The sequence below is a fragment of the Grammomys surdaster genome, unplaced genomic scaffold (assembly GCF_004785775.1).
Source record: "Grammomys surdaster isolate TR1022 unplaced genomic scaffold, NIH_TR_1.0 224, whole genome shotgun sequence".
NCBI classification, from domain to species: domain Eukaryota; kingdom Metazoa; phylum Chordata; class Mammalia; order Rodentia; family Muridae; genus Grammomys; species Grammomys surdaster.
In genome coordinates, this window is record NW_021604669.1 from 1,941,931 (window position 1) to 1,965,506 (window position 23,576).

The following is a 23,576-nucleotide window of genomic DNA, read 5'->3' on the forward strand; positions in this document are numbered from 1 at the left end:
CGTGCCCAGTGCTGGTGTGTGCAGGTTGCTGCTAGACAGTGTGTCATCTTGTCCCTGGAGCTTGCACACTTTTGTAAAAAGGAGCCATTGCTTCTACTTTAAGACAGTTAGGCTCTGGGGGAGGCATGCTTTCTGACAGAGTTGCACAGTGCCTGAGCAAAGCCCAGTTCTTGACTTGAACCCAGGTCCCATTGGGCTGTCCTTTCTGATTGACTTTCTCTGGTATTTTTAAGAGAAAAGATTTTCTATAACGAGCGTCTTTGTCCCCCATCCCCCTTCTCCAAAGTCTTTAAAAGGCTTTAGCGACTAATGGCAGATGTAGGGTCAAATGCAGGACCCCTGACAAGCTGCTTTCTCCTCGTGTCAGACTTCATATGCAGTATTGGGAGGGACCATCTGTGCTCCGTTTGAGAGTCCTTTGTAGCTAATATCCAAGCATTGTTACCACCACCTGTGTCCTCTTTTCTTTCCCCAGTGACAAGGGATGCGAGTGTGTGTGTGTGTGTGTGTGTGTGTGTGTGTGTGTAGCAGTGGTTGGGACAAACAGGTTTACCTTGCAAAGCTCACTAGCAGGATCAGAGGCGTTGATTTGTGGCCATTTGCTTTCATGTCTGTCAAATGGACAAGCTGCAGTACAGGCCCTGGGGAGACTAATCCTTTCATGATGCTTGCTGCTTAGTGATTGCTGAGAAGTACTGTTCAAAATGTAAGGCCCTTTGATCCCACCCAATGGCTTTATGATGCTTGGTCAGGTATTTCCCTGGTACTCGATGCATCCTGGAGGGTCATAGCTCCGTCCCATCCATATCCACAGGACTTTCAAGGTGGTGGCTGCTGGAGTATCTCAAGGAACTGTCACCACTCTTTCACTTCTCATGGGAGCCTCCCTCATGGACTGGCCTGGCTCACTCCAGATCAATCTAAACAATGGCCACCCACTTCTGCTTTGTCTACTGAGCTCACATTCTCTTTTGTTTTATCCTCAGAAAAGAAAGATGTGACTCAAAGCCTGGAGAACTATACCGCCAAGTGTCCCGGGACAATGGAGCCCATCACCCTCCCAGATGGCCTCACCCTGCCTCCCGTGCCCTTTACCAAGCTGCCCATTGTCAGGTGAGGCGGTGGGTAGGGTGTGGGGCAAGCTTTCGGGTGGCTCACATTCAGGGGCCTTCAGAAGAGTCCGGCTGTTGGCTCATGACTTCATTTTTAAAAAGTTGTTGTTTATTTTTGAGAATTCCATGCATGTATGCAATGAAATATGAAATATCTACCCCCACTCCCATTTTCCTTTCCAACTCTCCCCATATCCCTCTCAACCCCTACCCTAACCCTCATTTTTATGGCTTATAACCTATTTAAGATTGACCTCAGGTCTCAGTGACAGTAGCTTATCTGAGAGCAGCAGTGTTTTGTAGCTTCCGAGTTCCATGACCATTGTGTGGACAGATGGCACCTTGCTGATTTCTAGTCCAGGATGGGAAGCACTCAGACCTGGCTGTCTCCTGCTCACAGATGTGGGCTGACTTCCTCCCACTATTTGGGAACAGAGGCCTTTCTCTCCTCCCAGTATCTTTGCTGCAGTCAGGGCCCCTCAGTCTTGGGATATTCAGACCATGCAGTACTGCAGCAGTGTGAACCGGATCTCACAGATCCTTCACCGCACACAGATCTCATGGAGCAACTTCTAAATCTCAGAAAGCTTTGTTAGAAGGCCGAAAAGAGGCAGTTGCAGCGTTGCATTTTGCTGTGGAGCAGAAGCGTGCCGTTCTAGGGTCCCCCTCTGTGGGCACACCTTTCATCTGTTGTTATATGTAACCCTGTGGTGTTCTAGGAGTATGTCACTCGGCCCTCTCTGTGTGTTACTGATATGAGACTTTAGGGAAGCTCCACATGAATTTTGCTTCTACCTCCTGAGTGGTAGAGTTACAAGTTAACTTTCTAGCCGTGGGTGGTGGAACACACCTTTAATCTCAACACTCAGGAGGCAGAGATGGGGGAATCCCTGAGTTCAAGGCCAGCCTGGTCTACATTGTGAGTTCCAGGACAGCCAGGGCTATACAGAGAAACCTTGCCTTGAAAACCCAAAACAAAACAAAACAGCAACAGAAATCCAATCAATAACTTAATTTTCTTTTTTGTGTTGTTGGTGTCAAATTTAGAGCCTTTCACATTGCTAGACAATTGGTTGTTACTGAGTTGTATTCTCAACAGAAGACAGTAAGCAGGCTCTGGGGCTTCGTTAGGCCAGATTCTTACTTCCTAACGGGGCTCTGTTTCTGCTTCTAGCGTCTCACCTGCAGGTCTGAGGCAGGGCATACTCTGTTCCTCTCTAGGACGTGTTGTTTTTAATCTTTGACAGGAGTTAGAAAGAAAAGGGTCTATTCTGTTTGGTTCTGTGAGTAAGATTTAAAGTGGACTATATTTGATTTGGGATTGATGGAATGATTCAGTTTTCGAATTTAAAGGCTAGAAAAGCCTTTCTTAATAATTATGTATCTGCATCGTGGCTTAGGTCATTTTTAAATTGAGAAAGCCTTGCATAATAGAACATTCTGGGCTCCCAGTGTTGTACCTGGGTGTCTCAGTGTTCAACCCTCTTGTGGGATGCTGGAGGGCAAAGAGAACTGCCTCACAGACCCTAGGACAGACTGCAGTGCACCATGGGAGCTTCATAGCTGGAGCTGGCACTCCTGGGTCTGTTCTGCCTCCAAGAGAATGTGCCTCTGGGCCTCCTTCTACTCATCTGAAGTGTGCTTAAAGCTCTTTTTGCTCACTGACTTGTCTGGTTCTGCCTGAGCCGAACTGATATGTGTGGAAGTTCAACACTGCCTGGTTCCTAGCACCTAGCACCCAGCACCCAGCACCTATCACCTTGTAGCTACTCAGAAAACCTTCGTTTTCTTACCAAGAATATTTTTAACCTTATATTTGGAAACAGTAGCTTACCTGAAAATACTGGGATGCTATGTTTTCATTCAGTTGTTTAAAGACGGATTGGATGAGGACAGTAGTTACCACATAGGTATATGCCAGGGTGAGCTTGCTGGGATGACCGCATTTGCCACCATGCCTTTGTGGCCTACTGACATGTTCTCCTGTGCCCACCTATACCCAGCCTCCTGGTACCATTGCTCTTGCTTCATGTGGCCATGGGGAGTTCTCTAAAGTTTGGCTTTATGTATTACTTGCTGTTCCTCTGTGATGCAGGAATCTAGGCTTCCATATATGACATACAGATGAGAAGGTAAGGCTCTTACCAGTCAGAGGCCCCTAGAGGAGCCTTACTAGAGGCTGGCACTGACTGGGATATATGCCATCTTCTTGGGCTTGGGACATTTTTTGCCACAGTGGCCAGGTGAGTGTTTGTTCATAACAGTGAGCAGGTCTGATTTTTTTATTCTGAATGATTTTCCTGAGCAGATAAAATCAAATTATATTACATTTACCTGCTTGCCAGTAAGATTTTGGTGCTACTCTCCTGAGTCCATCCATCCATCCATCCATCCATCCATCCACCCACCCACCCACCTATCTATCCATCAACTCACCTATCCATCTATCAACTCATCCATCAATTCATCCATTAATTCATCGATCCATCCATCCATCCATCCATCCATCCATCCATCCATCCATCCATCCATCCATCCATCCATCTATCCATCCATCCATCCATCCACTTATACATCCACCTACCTACCCAGTTCATCTATCTACCCATCCACTAATTCATCCATCTGCTCACTTACCCACACACCCACTAAACTACTCGCTAACCCACCGGCTCACCCACTTATCCATCCTCTTACCTATACACCCATTCAGCTACTCATACATCAGCCTACTTACCGGTCAGTATAGCTATGGATCCAGGACCTCTCTTATATTTCATGATAGAATATATTTTATCCCTATCCTGATGTTCAGTCTATGGTGTTGTTCTTGGAGCCACTTCAGACTGTGCCCCTCATTCCTGGGCACTCCAGGGAATGAAGCAGTATAGTTCTTGGTCACCCAGATGCTCAGCCACACAGTTGAAGACACTGAGAATGACAGATGTCTTGTAGATGCATCCAGTGTTCCTTCGTGGCTGACTCCTTCCATGAGCGTGCTCTTGCAGGAATTAGACAACAGACTCCAGAGCTGTGTTCTCAGGCCTGTTCTCACAAATGGGGGACCCATCTTACTGGTACTATCTGTACCGTACCTGGTCCATGGCAGGTGCCCTTGCTTCTTTTCCTGCTGCTATAATGAGATACCTGTGGCAAACAATTTTAAGGGAGAAAAGGGTCATTTGGCTTCAACTTCATGTTATAATCCATTGTTTGCCATTTTCAGGTTACGGTCCATCGTTTTGGGAAAGCTGAGGTAGGAACTTGAAGCATCTGGTTATATTCAGAGTCAAGAGCAGAGAAAGTGAATGCTTGCTTGCTGTCTACTCTTAGACCACTTAGGACCCAAGCTCAGGGAATGGTGCTGCCCTCTTCTAGGCCGGCTCTTCCCAAGTTAACTAATATAAATAAGACAGTCCTCCACAGACATGCTCACAGTACAACCTGTTCTAGACAAATCTTCATCAAGATTCATTTCCCCAGCAAATCTGTGTAGAGTCACAGACAGTCTCCATAGGAGTTGTCACTTCTGAAAACCCTGGTCCCCTTGATGACTTCCCCACCTCCACTCAATGAGAAGCCAGTGCCAGCTGTGCACTGGGCCAACATTTCCAAAGAAATGAGCTGGGGGCTACTAGGACATATGAAACATGAATCAGTTTTCTGTCACTATGACAAAGTTCCTGAGACAAAGCATTTAAAGTAGAAAAGGTTTATTCTGCTTCATTGTTTCAGGTTTTGGCTTGTGGTCCCTTAGCTCTGTGTCAAACAGTGCAGCATAGCAGAGGCATGTGGGGAAGAAAGTGGCTCACCTGGCAGCTGGGAGGCAGAGAGAGAGGTGGGATTGCGTGTGTGGGGGAACAGGGTCTTGGGACAATATACACACTTTAAGGACATAGCCCTTTGGGCCTTTGTCCTCCGTCTAGGTCCCAGCCCCTATCCGTCCATTCCACTGTGAACTCATTAGCAGATTAACACACCAGTCGAACAAGTGTGGACTCTATCCTGCAGCCTCTCAACATAGCTGCAGAGCCAAGTCTTCAGCATAGGAGCCTTTGGATGCTTCCTGTTGGAACCGTAATAAACTCCACATCCAGGCAGACCTCATCAGTTTAGTATTGAAAACTTCAGGGGAAAGGAAGTGAACGTGACCTCAGGAGTTGGGGAGGAGGTTGGTGATGTGACTATTGAGGACCACAGCTCCCTACTCTGCAATACCACCGCATAGTAGGTTATTTAAAAAAGTCATTTCAGTGAGTCAGATTTCAGGGATGTTGTTTAGAATTGTTAGTTACAAGCTAATTTTATTGAAGATGTCTTGAAACTATGATCTTTTGTTCTTACAGTAGATAGTTCATATCTTTTCTGATAGAGGTTCTTGATGATAAAACCATTTTAGCAACCTATAGGAAAAGGGCCACCTGGAAACATGAACTAGGTACACCCCAAAGTGGCTTTAAGTAATTATGATGTAGGTTAATAAGAGCCAAACACATCCCAGTTTAAATATGATCTGAAATTCATTTAATGAAATGTATTCTCAGTGGTCAAGATGAGCAGGGCCCTGGCCATGTATGGGGTTCAGTGATGGTCAAGTGTGATGTCATCTTCTTTTTTTTTAATTCCATTTAGATTTATTGTATTCAAGAGAGTGACCCTGCACATTTGCAAGGGGGGAAATGACTGATAGTGTGTTGTTTCTAAATATTAAGCCAGTTTTATTTCTAATATATAGAAGCTATTTTTTTAAATAATTTATTTTTTCTCAAATCGTAATTCGTTCACACAGGGGTTATAAACACAGAAAGTCAGGACGTGGGGAAGAGGATGACACTGGAGTGTGGGTGTTCAGGGGGAATACAGATATCTTTCAGAACTGGGTATCGGCTGGGTGAAGGTTCAGGGGACAGGTCACTATGACTCTGCCTATAACTCACTTGTCCTTATCTGAGTTGGTATTGTCTGCCAAGGCTACCTATTTACAAGGTCTATGACTACTCGGGCTGGTAAATTTCCATAAAAGCTGCCTGTTTACAATAGCTCACAGCCATCTGTTTCAATGTTTTTCCACAGAGACCCAAGACTTGGTGTTAGTATACATGTATGACAGGCCTATTGCTGATTTTAGGCTTATAGCTGCCTTTAGGCCTTCAGAGTGTAATCAGGGCTGCCCCTGATATCTCCTCCCTTCTCTAAGTATAGAAGGGCTGTGGTGATTCTAATCTTGTGAAGGCAGGGATAGAGGCCTGACCTCCAGCAATTGAAGGGGACCTTGTAATGGCTCCAGTCCCCCTGTTGTTGTCCAGTGAGGCATGAGGGCCATACTCATCCAGATGTCTTTTTCCTGGAGAGAGGATACTTTTGACATCAACCTCTATGCAGTTAGGCTTGTCCCTCAGGGAACCCAGAGAGATATTTTTAACTTTTATTTATATTCCCTTGCAGTGCTTAGCCTCACAGCTTAAGCAAAAATTCAGATCGCCAGTCAGAGGGGGTTCTGGGTGGCCCCTCTCTGCTTGGTCTGTGGGTGGAAGTGCCCTCTTTTAGGTTGGGTGGAGATGGGTTTTGGGAACACCCTGTATAAAGTAACAACTTCATCTTGAGTCTTGTGGTCCTCCATAGCTAACTTATGATAATGTATCTGAATAGGTTTTGCTACCAAATTATTTATCTGTTGTTTCACAGAGTTGGTCAGCCTATTTGAGGCCCAGGGACCGGCAGAAATAAACAAAAAGAACCCAAATAATGGTCCCAAGATGGGAGGAAGTAGGGTTGACAACCATGGAGAGGCTGAAAACCAATACTTGTACCAGCATTCATCTGTCTCTTTCTCTCTCTGATTTTTCTCAGGGCCTTCTCTGACCTATTTCATGTTCTCTTTAACCCTGTCTTGTCTATGTAAAGGCAACATTCTTCTTTAAGGGCTGTACACAGTCAAGAGCTGAACACAGCCTTTTCTATTGTAATAGAGTAAATCAAGTCCAATAAAGATCTTTGTGATTTTTGGAGGTCTCTTCAGACAGCGAAATGAGGGATTTCTTCAGATTAATGATGTCAATCTCTAGCTGTTTGATGTTCTTGTCAGTGGCCCTTCAAAGGTCTGAGTAGTATAAGTTCGGAGGCCAGCATCTGGATTAGAACTTCTAACAGCAGACATCATGGGTGATTCATTTTTACCTGGAAAGGAAAAAGAAGGGAATTCTCAGGGAGATTTCTCTTCCCTGGATATAAATTGCTATTCATCTTATTTATGGTTGGGCCTGGCTTTTTGGGGGTATCTATTTATTTCATTAATCTTTTTGGTAGCCAACTAGCTGTGCCTTCTGTGGTATCAAACAAGCATATCAATCCTCAGCCCCATAAGGAAACTGGGTCTGGGCCATTCCCTTTAAGGGTAAGAGGGTTCTTCCCCATATCTGTGGCATAGTTTTTATTGGTCTCGGTGATGCCAGAGGCAGTCAGCAGCAGATTTGCCATGAGCTTTCGGCTTTAGAGAGATTAAAAGTGAACAAGGCATGATGGAGAGTATTTCAGGAGGACTCCTTCTGGGGGGGTACCGTTCCCCCTCTTTTGTTTTTAAAGCCAATTTTTTAGAGTTCTTGTAAAATCAGGGCAGAAGCGCCAACAGTAGTTCCTTCCACACTCAGAGAGTCATGAAGACCCTGAGATGCTACCCGAGTTAAAGCTCCTGGGAGGCCCTCTTCCTCTGGGTTTTCTGAGGTTGGGTACAGAGCTGCCGCCTGAGATCTGCTCTATGCTCGGGCCCCATGATGTCATCTTCTAATGACATCACTGCCACAGTACCTGTGGGTGCAGCAGAGGGCAGCTAGTAAAGACCAAAGCATTCCTGTAGAACTCTGCAGGGGGAAATAAAAGGCAGTCAAGATGACCTTGAACTTTTAGTCCTTCTGTCTCCACTGATCAGTGTTGGGATCACACGAAGCATGTTGTGGATTATCCAAGAAGAATTTAGCATAAGGGTTTAGGGCTGTTTGTAGTTGGCTATTAGCCAACGACTAGTATCTTTCTGAATTAGCTAATAGGAGCATCTACACTGACAGAAACCTGTCCCCACAAGAGTGGCTTGGGAGTGTTTAGCTTGAGCTTTGAACTGGAACATGGATCAGAAGCTGTGTGAGAGCTGACCTGTGTTTCCCCTGCATACAGCAGAATGAAGAATGCAAAGGCAAGGAGGAAGGGTTCCATTAGTTCCTGTGTCTTCCTGCTCAAGTGGCGTGCTAGCAACTACTGCCCTAGTTAACATTCCACTCTTGCTCAGCATGATCCCCATTAGCCACAAGATGCCAAGGAGATGCAGGATTCTGAAATGTCAACCGTCTCCAAATAGACTATATGAAGAGAATCCCATCCTGGACACTCGATCTCTCGGATGCTGCGTTAGTCACAGCAGCTTTGCCTGCCAAATCCAGCATCGTTTGCTCAGCAGAGATTCAGGCTAAATGAATGATGTGGGCTTTAGGTCAGGCGCCTCCATTGATGGTTTTTGTTGGAGGCACATTTTATAAAATGACACTCCATGGAAAAGGCTGAATCATGAGTGTACACCTTAACTAGTTACAGGGTCACTTTTCTGGCCGACCATGTCCACAGAATTCTTTGACATATGCTACAAACCTGCCATTCGTCAGTTTGAATGGAGGATTCCTGAGAATTCCCACCCATACCCCATTTTCGGGTGGGACTGTAGTATGACACAGAAAGTGCCCCTTGTTCTGAGAGCCCTGAGTTGTCCTGCTTTCAAGTATACACTCAGGTTGGTGGGCTTTGCCTGGTATGGCGTCCAGCAGTGTGGTTGTAGCCAGCATCAAGACTTAGCATCTCTCTCCCTTGTGTCCAGCACTGCCATTTTGTACCAGCATCCATTCTCTTTTGGCAAATAATCATTGTCTTAAGACTGAGAAAGGAGGGAAGGCTTTGCTGACCTACTGTGTGCCAGGTCCCATGACAAGTACCAACATGTTACCTCAAGGAGTCCCATGATGCTCTGCAAGAAATCTGAAGGCCACTTTCCTTTTCCTGTCTTCATGCAGAATGCACAGGAACACTTGTACCAGGCTGATGGAAAAGAGGATGGTAGGCATGGGTCAGGTCAGGTGGGCGTGTGAGCTGCCCCTAGCTATATAGCTCTCTCATGGGAGGGCCTGGATTAGCACATACAGAACGATACAGATTATGCACTGTCTGTAGCATGCAGGCTGCCCTGAGAGCTAGACCAGGAAGTGTGTGCACAGGCTTATGTTCTCAACTTCCATCCCTCTGAGTGGGTGGTGAAGGAGGGCAGGGTCAGGTTGGGTCTGTCTTCCAAGAACTATCCCTCCCTATGAAAACTGGGGGCCAAAGAAAGAAACATTCTTCCAGCCACATGTATTACCAGAGTACCTCTCATTTGCCGATTTTATGAGCAAAAGCTGAATGACGTTCAGGCCACTGGACCTCAAGGCCATCAGTGTGTGTTGTCCCACTGGTAGGTCCTCCAGACCATAATGAAGGTCTTTCTGTCAACTTCAAGGTACCTGTCAGTCTGAGAGGGTCACTAGCCTAAGGCAGATTCCTTGTAGTGGGGTGTGTGCACAGGAAGCATGGGTTTCCTGCCGTCAGCAATGAGTTTTCCACAAGTGCTCAGCTTGAAAAGGTTTGGACATTGAGTTTGAATCCCTGCTTTTGGGAGCATATTCTCTACCTTTACTGAGAGCAGCAGGCTCAAGTGCTGGACAAGGCCTTGGTCCTCACCTAGCCCACAGCTTGATTCATGCAGAGCTGGGGGCTGTTCTGGTTCCAGATGACAATATTCATGGAAGAGTTCACGCAGAGAAAGAATCTGAGAGAGGAAACCTCATTTTCTAGGTACCATCTACATGCAGGTTAGTGTGAGTGGTGGATGAATCCCTTGTGTGTGTGTGTGTCCTGAACCCTGTCAGGGCCTGGGTGCTAAGTACTGTATGTGCTCTTGGCACAGGGTAGGTTGGAGTCCTCTAGCAGCCTAGGAGCCCATCCCTTCCAAGAGAGATCAGCTCATAAGGTAGTTCTTATTAGTCAGTGTGGCTTGGTCTATATCTCAGGGTTCAGTGACTTATTGAAAACTGCACAGTGTGTCCCCGTCACTCAGGCTGGTGTGAGTGGGTGGCACCTTAGGCACCAAGGTAGCTTGCTGTGGGTGCTTGGTGACCTAGGCCAGCCATGCTGTCTTGCTCTTGGCCTCCTCAGAATCTGGCTTTTCTGGACTGCCATGTAGGGAACCAGGAGGCTGATGTTCTGCTTCCATACGGTTGGATTGCTTCTTCTCAGCCCTTGAGTGATGGATGCTGTGTGTGAGTCCTTTCCTTCTTGCTTTCAGAGGCTGGGAGGTGGAGTGGCGAGCACCTGGGTCTCTCTCATCCTTATCCTTGTCTGTTCTGGTCTGACTTGGCATGTTCCTGATCTTAGCCACTAGGCCAGTCTGGCCTCAGAGGCCTCACAGTGCTGTGTTTTAGGCTAGTGTTTCTCGTCCTCGCCGCATTCCATTGATAGGACTATGGACTTCACTTCATTTCTCTTTTGTCAGTTCCTGGTTGGTAGTAGGGAGATAATAGTAGCACTCACGTGAAGAAGCTTCCAAGGTGTTTGAGACAGTGCCTAGGGAAAGGGTGGTGCAGGAGCTGCACGGGCTCAGCGTCTAACAGGAATCATTCCTAGTTGACTTGGATGATGCTGAGTGTGATAGGTAGTGCCTTTTTATGCAAACACCTCCCTCATTCACAGAGACTGGGACTTCTGCTGGACCTCATAGCTGAGTTAATAATACACCTTGAGATCACTTAAGACTGCCATCCTGCTGTGCACTCAGCCTTTAAGAGCAGTGTAATAACCAATGCTACTTCCTTTGGATTTCCCATGTAGTCAATGTTTACACCTCATCGAATGCATAACCTTTATCTTAAGTTACGTATCGTTGCATGCCCTGACTCAGAGCGCTACATGTAAATATTGTGGTAGTCATTTGCTGAAAACATCCAACAAGTCAACAACAAGCCTTTTCAACAAATGTGTACCATGCGTGTTGAAAGCTGCATGGATAAAACTCAATGGCTTGTTTACACTGCTCTTTGTTGTCTGAGCCAGTTAGGGTCAGTTGGAGTCAATGACTTCTTCTGTTATAAAACTCTGTTGAAGATTTCTATGAAGTATCCCTCATTCCTTCCCCATATGATGCTTTCCATGCTGCTCAATAAATACAGAGCAAAGACCTTCTTTAGGGACATAGGCAAATGGGACAGATCAGACTCACACATCAGACAGACTACAGATAAGTCAGAAACCGTAAATCCAGATGACAGAAAGCATGGGATGAACTGGAGAACTCAAACTTGGCTAATCTGAGGGAACTGCCCAATTTTCTTTCCTTGATGTGACATTGACTCATTTTGTTGATTCTAAAGTAATCGTTGATGCTTCTACCTTGGGAACATGAGCATGGGGTCAGTGCATGGAGAAACAGCTGTTTCCAAGAACAGCATGGTGTGTACTGGTTCCTTCTCCTGTGCTGTCTTCTGATCCCATTGATCCATGGATAGGCTTTGGCTTCTACTTACTGTTTGCAGACCTGTCACAGGGATGAGCAGCAGATAGCAGAGCAGTGGGCCCCGGCAGGGATCGGGCACTCCAACCTCATCTCAGACCCTTAAGCAAGGCCTGACTGGATCTTCATTTTATAGAGGGAACCTTTGTGTGGAAAAGGTGACAAAAGGTTTTACCGATCCCCAGCCTGGGAAGGACCTCCCCTTCCTGGCCTTCTGGGTTGGGATATTTATTCTGCTACCTGGTCCTATAGTGTGGGAGCTCTTCCTTCTCTTCAGTGTATCTTCTTTTGTGGTAAGCAGTTTCTCATATGTGGTCCAGAGTGGGTGTCCTGATGCCTGTGTTCTGTTTACAATGATAGGTGCGTGAAGCTACTGAGTCTTCCTACTAGCCTCCGGCCACAGAAGGTGAAAAGCTTGCTGGGGCAGAGCATGTCCACCAAGAGCCCCTTCATCTATTCCCCAATCATCGCTCACAATCGTGGAGAAGAACGCAACAAAAAAATAGGTAGGTCACAGTCTGTTTCTGGCCAGTTTTCCTGTGTGTGCATACCCTTGTATGCACTTGTGTATGTGCTCTCCTGGAAATTTGTTTCGTGTGTTGCCTTAAGCTGGCAGTTGCTCTAAGTTTTAGAAACTTATTTCTTGGAAGATGATTCATAGATGATCTAGAAGCCAAAAAGGTCCAGGGTATCACGTGTTAGAGGTAGGGAACATGTGTGTGTTTGTTTACTGGTTACCATCCTGTGGTCCAGCCACAGGGGCTTCACACTGGTCTTTGTCACTCCCTCCAACGGTCACAGTCATCCAATGGTAACTAAAGTGGAGCCTGTAGGCATACCCACTCCATGTCTAAACCATTGCAATGTTAGTGCATTAAGTACTTGTTCCACAATAGACTTTGTGTTGGATGGATCTGCTCCAGTGTAGGCTATTAGAAGCATTGTGACCACCTAACGGGGCTAGGTAAGGCTGTGACATTTGATAGGTGGAGCATGTGAAATGTACTTATATTTTCTTGAATTAGGTAGCCTAGGCTTATCTCAAACTCATTATGTTGTCTAGGCTAGCCTTGGACTTTGATCTCTCTGCCTCTTTTGAGCCAGTATTATAGACATGCCTCAACATTCCTGGCTAGTTAAATATGTATTGTTTTGTTTTTTTTATTTAGGATAGTTTTAGCTGTTGGGTACTGTCCGTATGAGAACAAGTCTTGACCTCCAATACATTTTCCTGTCTAGTTCGTGTAGGTAGAATACAAACCCATGAGGAGTGAAGATCAGGGTAAGATGTAAGTAAGTTCTTGAAAGATGTAGGGCCATTAAAAGCTGTTCCTGGTATTACCCAGTAATCCTAGAGCAGAGCCTATGGACTTTTGGGAAGCTGGGGCAGGCATAGAGTGACCTTGTCTTGAGGTAGCAGGGTGGCCTGCCCTGGCTTGGCTCTACATATTCTGTAACTGTTCACTGTGAAGATGAGAGAGGAGGAGGAGCTGGTGTGTAGCTCATTGGCAGAGTGCCCACCAAGCATTCATAAAGCCGGGGTTGGATCCCAAGCACAGGTTGCACTGGGTCTGCTCATCCATATTGGTAACCCCAGCTCGTGGGAGGAGGGCATAGGTGGGTCAGAAGTTTGAAGCCTTCCTTAGCTACCTAGTGAGTTGGAGGCTGCATGAGAGCTTGTCTCATAGAGAATGTGATAGCAATTAAGAAGGAAGCAAAGAGACCTATGACCTAAGGTTTCAAGAGAAGGCAGCTTATACTGAGTGCCAGTGAATTCCTGCGAATGTGTGTTGAGTCTTTGAAATTCCATCTTGGTCTTTGGTTTTGAAAGTCAGCCCCAAGCCAGGCATGGTGGCATATGCCTTTAGTTCCAGCACTTGGGAGGTAGACGTAGGCAGATTTCTGAGTTCAAGGCCAGCTTGGTCTACAGAGCAAGTTTCAGGACAGTCAGGGCTACACAGAGAAACCCGCCTCCCCCATCCCCCAAAGAAAGTCAGCTCTAGACATAGGTCCTTTACCACTGCTCCTTTGCTCTGGAGAGCATATGGCAGTGACAAGGAGTGTCCAACCAGGTGTATGTGATAACAAGGGAAGGCAGATGGCATTTCCTACCCAGCATGCACTGTGTTGGGGGAGGAGAGAGGCAGTTGTCCCTTTGCACTGCATTGGGCCCTAGTGCAAGCTCTGATGGGAGTAGCTCCCTTCATCTTACTGGAGGAAGAGGATGACATCCCCCTGCTCTATGCTCCACCTTATACCTGGAGGTGGTCTCTCTCTCAAGTGCGGAGTTCACGAAGTAGCCACACTAGCTCACAGACAGACACAAGGCAGGCAAGGATTTGGACAATGTTCTCAGGACCCCTCCCTCCAACCCCCAAGGACATTGCCAAGACCCACTACCTCTCTGATGCTATAGCAACTCTCTTATTACACTTGGAGATCCACTTAGAAACATTTGAAATTTAAGCCGAAGATACATAGTCTTCAGGCCTCCAGTGTGGACTCAGTAATCAGGATAGTTCGAGAAAGGACGTTAGAAGCTATAGAATATAAATTACATTTTCCACTCAAAAATGCACATTTGGACTTGAAGTGTAGCTTGTTTGTCAGAGTGCTTCCTTGGCATTCATGAGAAGGGTTCATTCTCCTGTGCCTGAAAACAAGGGTGCTGGCACCTGTGGCCTCAGCACCCAACAGCTGTGCAAACTGCTGGAGTTGGTGAGTTTGTCTAACCTCCCGGCACTCTGATACAACATTGTTGTCTACAAAGTTCGCTCTTGAGAGCCTCCCAGTTGAGTTCCCCATTCCAAACAAAGAAAACAAACCAAACCAAAATAAGAACCCAAGCGAAACCAAACCAGCCAACCAAACAAAAATCTAATACTTTAAGTAAGTTTATGGTGCTGTGTTGGGGTTAATGTGGTTTGGACAAGCCTGCGGGCTAGACAGTGTTTGCCTTGGTCTCTTCTGCAAATGTAGACTATTGTCATAAAAGGAAGCTTCAACACCTTCTTATGACTGAGTTAGGGAAAGTGCAGCTGACTGGCTTCAATGATGTACAAGCTAGGCAGCCAGTGGTGCTGCACCCTGTGCTGAGAGAGAGGCACCATGTTTGGTGTGAACTGCTCATGCCAAGGCAATGTATGGCCCATTGCTCTGTTACACAGATAAACTGACACAGCAACAAACCGAGAATAGCAATGGTGCTAACTCACCTTGGAGGTCTTTTGTATGTATTTTGTAGATTTCCAGTGGGTTCAAGGAGATGTGTGTGAAGTTCAGCTGATGGTGTACAACCCGATGCCATTTGAGCTCCGCGTGGAAAACATGGTATGTGCAACCAGACATTTGGCCTAAATCTGTCATCACTGAATAGTGCTTAGTGTTGGGCATATACATCCACCGACACACACTTGATTTTATTTCCAGCTAGGTAAGCTCTTGGAACATCCTGTGTACAGAGGCTATGCTTTGTCATTTCAGTGTCTTTGCTTGGCACTCATCTACAAGCAAGCCTTCAGCTTATGTGCACTGATCTCGATTGATTGAATATAGATTTGAAATAGTCATCTGGAGGTCAGAGTTCAAGGTTTAGTACAGGCCATGGTTTAGTAAGAAAAGAATGTTTGCCCTGCATGGCTATGACCCCACCGTCTTGATGGTCACTCACTTTGTAGTCAGTCTTGCCCCTCAGAACAGCTCACCGACTTGTGTGGTCAGGGAAGGAGATTTATATAACCCTGTCATGTGGGACCCATGGTAGGCCCCTATGCACACTGTTCTGTGGACCCTTCTTTGGGGTTTTCCCCTCATGTGTGTACAGGTACATGTGCATGTGGAGGCCCCAGCTTGGTGTTGGGGCTCTCCCCTGTTGTTTTTCACCTCCATTTTGTTTCTTTTTGATTTTTAAAGACAGTTTCAATGTGTAACTCCAGCTGTCCTGGAATTCAGATGCAGCAACAGAGTAACTCTATAGAACAGGCTTGCCTTGAACTCAGAGATCCAGCTTGTTCTTCCTTCTGATTGCAGCGATTAAAGGTGTGTGCCACTACTGTCCAGCCACCTTAGTTTTTTGAGGCAGGATCTTCCCCATCAAATCCAGAGCTTGCCAATGTGGCTAATCTTACTAGCCAGCTTTCTCCAGGGATCCCTTCTGAGGCTGGAGTTAAAGGATTAGTTTTCACACTCACCTGGCATTTACATGGGTTCTGGGGATCCAAACTCTGGTCCTCTTTCTTGCTTGGTGAACTCATTAACTACTGGGCTATCTGCCCTGTCCTCTGTGAGAATCTATTGCTACATCTGAGGGCTCCTGCTGCTTCTCCATATTTTCTCCCTCCCTCCCTCCCTCCCTTCCTTCTTTCTTTCTTTCTTTCTTTCTTTTTTTCTTTCATCTTTGAGACAGAGTCTCACTATGTAACTGGCTGGCCTTGAACTCATAGCACTACACAGCTGCCTCTACCTCCCAAGTACTGGGATTCAAGACATGTTTAGTATGCCTGCTTTATTTTTTAAAAAATCTTTAAAAGTAGCTTTCATTATTTTCATGATAAGCACATTAAAAATATATGCTTATTGTAAACAATTAAGAGTAAAAAATTATAATTTAAAGCTCTACTTGGAGATAGCCCACCACTTGGGGCCAGAAACTTAAATATTTATTTAGGAAGCATTTTAGGCATAAACTCTCATATATTCACCACCTACCCTGAAGACATATTAGCAATTGCCATTTGGCTTTAGTTAGCTTAAACATAAGTCAAGTGTCCATGTAGTTTGCTTAGGGACAACAGCCATATAATTGGCTTTTCTTCTACTCTTACCCATGACACCTGTCCACACCTCATACATCGTCGGATGCCACCAGCGTGCTTTTGCTTCTGGTCTCTGTAGATAGAATTGGGAAAGGGCATGCAAGTGTGTGCACACATACACATGCTTTCATTTCTCTGTGTGGCGTGGTTCACACTTCTACTGTCCCAGCCTGTTTCCCCAGGGTTCCCCTCTGCCTCCCTCCTTTTGATGTTGGCATACTTCCTTCTATTGTGAGAAATGCTCACAGAGTATGCGTACCCACTCCTGGTAAATGAGTTCCTACCGTTTGAACAATGTCCTGTGGAGAACCATCCCACTTGGGAGGATCTTGGAATTCTTTCTCTGTTGAGGTCCTCTTTGTTCTGGTCCTGTTCAGTAGCTGCCACGAAATCTTGCCCAACATCTTGGAATTTACTTCAAGATGTTTATGGTCTTTGTTAATGCTATTTCCTTCTTTTTGCTTTCCAGTTTTTGTGTTTTTGTTTTCTAGTTCATAATAATGCCTGTGCTGTTTAGACTTCCTTCTGGCTTTTGGCTCTTTGCTGACCATACTTACTTATTCAGGGTACAACATGGATCCCAAGGGGGTGGCAATGATCATGACTTTGCTTTTGTGAACAGATGTCCCTGTTGCACTGACTGGAATCTCCTAAGGACTGATGTCTCTGTGCTATGGCCTGTCAAGGAGCAGCTTCTTGAAGCTGGGGACTTAGCAAGCTCAGGGCCTGCTCTACAATGGGACGGACAAATAATTCTCAGATGCCCTGGTGTGAAATCAACTTCTGAGATATTTCCATACTCCCTTTTTCTTTTGTGTGTGAAACATAATATCTATTTACTTTTCTTTGCATCCAAATTCTCATTTGATGAAACAGGAAAGCAAGGAATCAGTTGATGATATGTGGGATTTTTGCTTGCCACCCTCCTGCTCTTGGTGTCCAGATCATACCAGTCTCTACTGAAGCTATCTTCAGGGCTTTGAAAAGCTCCTGGCCTTTTCATTTCCATGGTTTCTGCAGTGAAGGCCACAGAGTTTGTTAGGAGGTGGACATCCAGCATGGATCCAGGCTGAGCCTCCTCACAGTGCTCTTTCACTTCCTACAGGGGCTTCTCACCAGCGGAGTGGAGTTTGAGTCTCTTCCTGCAGCGCTTTCCCTTCCTGCGGAATCTGGTTTGTACCCGGTGACACTGGTCGGGGTCCCACAGACTACAGGGATGATCACTGTGAATGGTAAGGAGTGTTCCTCCGTGGTTTCTGCATCCCTGATGCAGGTCACTGGAGCTGGTCACCCGATCTAACCAGCTAAATGATAATGAGATGATGGCTTTTATTTCCAAAGTGAAATGATGAAAAAAAAATTGGTTTTGCTATGTGCCAGGGACCTGCTGTGCTGCTGTGGGGGACAGGGTCAGTCCTGTGCCTTGGCTCGTCTGGTTTCCCTCGTCCCATCTTTGCTTTTCTCCTATGGGACAGCATAGACTCTCACCGATACCAAATCCTCTCCAGGGCCACTGTGCCCCCTTTAGAGCTTTGTTTGTCCATGTAGACTCCACCGTCCACCTCCACAGTGTTTCTTGATGCCCTGCCTTCTCTATCCAGCTCTTGACACGTATCAAAACTCTTGTCACCAGGGTCAAGAGCAGTTCTATTCTGGCTGAGGCTGGGCCTACTGTTTAGTCTTTTCCTAATCTTGTACAGAGGTCAGCCTTGGCACGGTGCCTCTTCCCAGGTCTTGTTCAGTTTTGGTTTGTGCATGCTGTATTCCCGAACCCTGCCCTGGAGGGCTTCTTGGTTCCTGGTTCCCTGGCTTTCTTCTGCCATTATCTTATCCCTTCTTCCCTGCCCCCACCCCCACCTGGCCCTGCTCCTCCTTTCTTCTCCATTTGGATTATGTGTGCGTGTGTATGTGGTATCACATATGCCAAGGGATGCCTGTGGCGGTCAGATGACAGTTCTCTCCTGTTGACTATGTGTGCTCTGGATTGATCTCAGGCTCCGGGCTTACATGGTAGGCACCTTTACCTGCCAAGCCGTTTCCCTGGACCCGTCCCTGGAGTCTTCACCTCTGCCTTTCTTTTTTCTCCCTTTTCTCTTCTTGCTTTATGACCTACCAAGCTTAGGGACCTCCTCCTCCTGCCTTTAGTCCTGCCATGCATGCTTCTGGTGTTCCTTAGGGACAGCCCCCACTGCTTGTCATCTCCTTGGAGGTCCTGTGAACGCTTCAGGTACACCATGTCACACCAGGACCCCACCTCTCCTCCCTAAAGTGGCCTTTCTCCTAGAGGCCCCCATCTCAGTGAAGTGTCTTTGTGCGCCGTTTACCCTAACCAGCTCCCATACCTGCCTCATTGTTAATACTATACAGTGTAGGTTCCCCCCCCACCCCCTCTCTACTTTATTAAGTTCTTATCCCTACCACCCTTCTCTACTCCAATCCTTTCCAACCCTCCAACACTGGGTAGGCAAGAAAGGTCAGAGGGGAAAGGAGATGTAGACCTCTTTAGATACTTCCTGCTGATTAGGGTGTCAGGTTTCTTGGGACAAGTCTAATCTTTATCTTGAGGATGCCCAATTTCTTCTTCTCCTCTCTTTGCTTAGAACCACTTGACAAATGGCAACAACAGCAACCAGGAGCCTCAGGGGAGCCGTGGTGGTGGGGAGCCGCAGTGGGGAGCTTGGGGTGGGGTGGGGTGGGGGGAGCTGCTACAGGCCCTCTTGGGGGCTCTCCCATTTATACCCTCTCCAGAGTCCCCAAAATTCCAAACATAAGCTGTCTGCAGCTGGCAAAACTCATGCCCCTCCTAGAGCATGGGACAGTCATAGTTAGTGACTGTGGGCAATCTGAAGCAGTCCCATATTTCATACCCGGGATTAAAACAAAAACATATTCACATAGCATAATTGGGTTTTTAAAGAAACCAAAATTCTCACTACAATATGAGACTCACTATTTCCTGTTGCCTACATGGCTGGTTTCATGTCACGGTTCTCTTACAGAGTTTATCACAGAGCAGGGACTGGCCTCTTTTGTCTTCTACCTACTTGCTGGTGGGCCTGCCTCCCATACTGAGGCCCTTATCAGCTCTCATCAGTCTTGTTTACAGACATATTCCTGAGCCTGGAGCACCTCCACCCAGTGTCCTTATCTTCCCTCTTGGAGAGGCTTGGGTGTTACAGAGTTCCTGATGGTACTCATAGTACACCTGTCATCTGAAACTTACATGGATTTGTCTTTGAGAGCATCTGAGCCTCAACCAGTTGTCAGGGCAAACATTCTTCCTTAAGCCTGTCATCCTAATTTGGTCTCCGTGATGTTCCCATGACACTCAGTATATCTTAGTTTCCATGGCACCAGAGGTGGCTTCTTTGCCTTGGCAGCCTTAACCATTGCTCAGCAGTGTATGTATTGTGTGGTAAAGATGCTGCTGGCTGGACAGTGAGATGTATCTCAGCAAGTGCTGCGATGGATTGAGATGGGTGTGCGAGAACTCAGGGATGCTAAGGACCCAGCAGGGAGGTGGACAAATGGAGGCCTGTCTTAGCGGGTGACCCTGATCTTAGAAGGTTCACAAGGAGTGGGCAGTTGGAAGCAGGGCAGAACCAATGTATAGATGAGCTCCAGGCAGAGAGAGCAGCTTGTCTAATCTGAAACTGGTATATCTGGGAGTGGGGTGGGGTGGTTAGATGGAAGTAGTCAGGGTCAGGGTAGGTAGTAATGGGGCTGGATGGAGATGGGCATCATGGAGGCCTTGAGAATCCTGAAGCTCACCTACTGTCTAGTGGGGCTTTGGCATTAGTTGCTGTGTTTATACAGAGGGGAGGCTCATCAGACAGGCTTCAGAGCCACCTGACCACAGACTGTGGGGTAGATCTTAAAAGAACTAGCATCTGTCCTCTGAGTCCAGGTAGGAAAGACACAGGCAGAGTTGTGCCTGTGAATGGAGAGAGTAAGGCACGAATGGGTGATCCAGGGACAAGACAGAAGCTAGTGTAACTCAGTGAGTGTGAGAGCCTGGGGCAGGACCTCCTGGGGTTACCCTTGGTGTCAATGCCTACTTTTGGTGAGCCTTAGCTGCCTGGGTAGCCTATATCATCCTGACTTGCATTAAACATTGTCCCTAGACTAGAGTTTGTGTGGCCATGGTTTTAACACTGGTTATGTCTTAAGCAAAGGAAAATAACTGTAATTAAGAATTATAAAATAACAAATGCTTCATAGACAAAATCATATCAGGTTCTACACAGAGGAAAGCATGAGGATATTAGTGCCCAAGAGAGCTCCTGGGAAGAAAATAAACACCATAGAAAGACTTTGAGAGGCTCTGAGTAGGAAGGAAGCAAGTGGCTACTGTGTCAGAGGGGGCTTCTCTGTCAGAGATCGGTGTGGCTGCCCTGTCTGGGAGGGATTTGGCTGCTGTGTCAGGGAGGGGTGTAGCTGCTGGATCAGAGGGAGTGTGGCTGCTGTGATAGAGTGTATGTGGTTGTTGTACTAAGGAGGGGTGTAGCTGTGCCTGGGTGTGGGTGTGGTTGTGGTTGTGATAGAGAGTGGGTGTGGCTATGCAAGAGAATGGGTGTGGCTGCAGCTGCTGGGAGGAGACACCTAGAGCTGCTCCACCAACAGAATGAGTGATGCTGACAGGGAAGGAGAATGGCTCCTCCTTAGGAAATAACTTTCTTGACCTCTGGGATGTAATACACAAGTTACCAACCTAGGCTTCTAGCTATTGACTATCACATTTGTTACAAAGCAAGTAGTGCTTACAGAATCATCTTTTAAGATTTCTAAAGCCATTTTAAAGCTTTGCTTAAACGATTTCAAGTGCTTATCTTTCTTCTTGTGAGGACCCTGTGCTGATCTTAAATTGTGGTCCTTGCACCCATGTGGTCAAATTGCCACGTCGGGAAGCAGCTATAATGACAATAATTGGCTCTTGAACCTTCATTTCTCAACAGAAGGTTCTAAAGTAGTTTTCAAATGCTCATTAAGTCACATTATGCCTGGGAAAGGAATATTAACTATAGCTGTCCTGTTAGAGATGCTAAACCTGAAAAGCACATTAGCAAGGAGCAGAGATGGTAACTGCTGAGCCGTGAGGATTGGGAGCACTTTACAAGGATCCTTTGTCTAGGCCTGGCCAACCTTGGGAAACAGGGCACAGTGTCCTCTGCTTCATTTTCTTCAAGGACAGCCAGGGTCTTTGGGGTACAGGGAGCAGCAGTAGGGCAGTGTGGGTGAAGGGAGTAGGGGGATCTTAGTACTTTGTCTGTGACCTCCGTAGGGGACAAGCCTTGTCAGGAGGTGTGAAACTCACCGCCTGTATTGCAGGTTACCACACCACAGTCTTTGGGGTCTTCAGCGACTGTCTCCTGGACAATCTTCCGGGACTGAAAACGAGTGGCTCCACCGTGGAAGTCATCCCTGCTTTGCCAAGACTGCAGATCAGCACATCACTGCCCAGGTAGGGGCCTGAGGGCACAGGGGTCAGTGGCTGGAAGGAGTCAACCTTCAAAATAGCACAAATGGTTGGGGTTCATCTGACTTAGGTAAGGCAGAAAACAGCGGAGGGACCTTAAAGGACCAGAGAGTTAACATGTTCTCTAAAATATATAAGAGCACAGTTGAAGCCTTTCTCACCAGAGCAAAGGTACGATTAGCCATTAGAATTGGAATCACAAAAACCATTTTAGGGTTTTTTTTTTTTGTTTATTTTTTTGTTTTTTTGAGACAGGGTTTCTCTGTGTAGAAACCTTGGCTGTCCTGGAACTCAGAAATCTGCCTGCCTCTGCCTTCTAAGTGCTGGGATTAAAGGCGTGCACCACCACCACCCGGCCCATTTAAGGTTTTATCCTAGAGAGATGGCTCAGTGGGTAAGGAGCTTGCTGCATGAGCATGAAGACCTGAGTTTGGATCCCCAGCACCCATGTCAAAAGCTAGGCCTGGTGGCACATGCCTGTGACAGCAGACAGAGATAGAGGATCCTGGGGGTTCACTGTCAACCTGGCTGAAATAGCAAATTCCATGTTCACTGAGAGCCCTACCAAAAAATGTATACCACTATAAGGGAAGACATCTGATGTTGACCTCTCTCACACACACAGACACAGACACACAGACACAGGCACACGCACATGCACACACACACGGGAAAGGGGTGGATTGGAGGTTCTTATGACTTTAAAACATGGTTTTCTTTCTTTCTGTCTTTTTTTCTTTTTCCCTATCTTTTCTTTCTATCTTTTAAACGTTTTCCTTTTTTGTTTGTTTTTAGCATCTTACAGAAGCATAAAAGGGAACAAGCCCCAGTGGTCAGAGCAGCTAGCTGTTGAGGGCTTTATGGTCTTACTTTGAGGTGTCTCAGCCAGCCTGGTTTTTAAAAACTACATTCTTGGGTTGGATGAGATAGCCTCTGCTTATTTTGTAGCCACATATGTAACAGAAGCTTTTTCACACATTAAAAATTCCTTAAAAAATGTAATTTCAAATTTTAAGTTAAAGTCTTACATCATGTCTTCTTTTCCCTCTCCTCTGTCCACCCTCCTGTGTCTCACTCCTGCACCCCACATTCATGGCTTCTTTTTCCTTAGTTATTGTTATATAGATGAATAAATAGATAAACACAATCTGCTGAGTCCACTTAGAGTTGGTTATAAGTATCTGTCTTTAGGGTTGATCACTTGGCATTGGGTAACCATTGGGTAATCCTTGGGAGAGATGAATCCTCCCTGTCTCAGCTGTCAGTCAGTGCTCACAGCTCTTAATCTAGTAGCGGGACCCAGTGACATCCCCTGACCCTGCTTTGCTATGTCAACTGGTGTCATTGCTCAGGTCCTGTTTAGGCAGCGATGTCATGGTGTCACATCTGGACGATACAGTCTCACAGCCAACTTCTTGGTCCTGAGGCTCTTGCAGCCTTCTATCCCTTCTTCTGAGGCCTTTCATGAGCTTGAGGTGAAGGGGTCCTGTTGTACATGTATCAGATCTCCATCTGCTGCAAAAAAGTTTCCTTAATGAGGGGTGGAAGTGACCCTTACCAGGCTGGATCAGAGCACAGGATCAGAAAATGTAATTTTA

General features: G+C 46.4%; 1 protein-coding gene across 2 annotated transcripts in view; it reads left to right on the forward strand.

The window, feature by feature from the left end:
* The window catches only part of Trappc9 (trafficking protein particle complex 9), a 461,796-nt gene that overhangs the window by 84,786 nt on the left and 353,434 nt on the right, over nucleotides 1-23,576 (forward strand). For both annotated transcript variants that reach the window (XM_028773229.1, XM_028773230.1), the window contains 5 exons: nucleotides 987-1,113; nucleotides 12,049-12,194; nucleotides 14,933-15,018; nucleotides 17,608-17,734; nucleotides 21,831-21,963. In XM_028773229.1, the coding sequence (XP_028629062.1) occupies nucleotides 987-1,113; nucleotides 12,049-12,194; nucleotides 14,933-15,018; nucleotides 17,608-17,734; nucleotides 21,831-21,963 (619 nt within the window). The remainder of the gene's footprint in view (nucleotides 1-986; nucleotides 1,114-12,048; nucleotides 12,195-14,932; nucleotides 15,019-17,607; nucleotides 17,735-21,830; nucleotides 21,964-23,576) is intronic.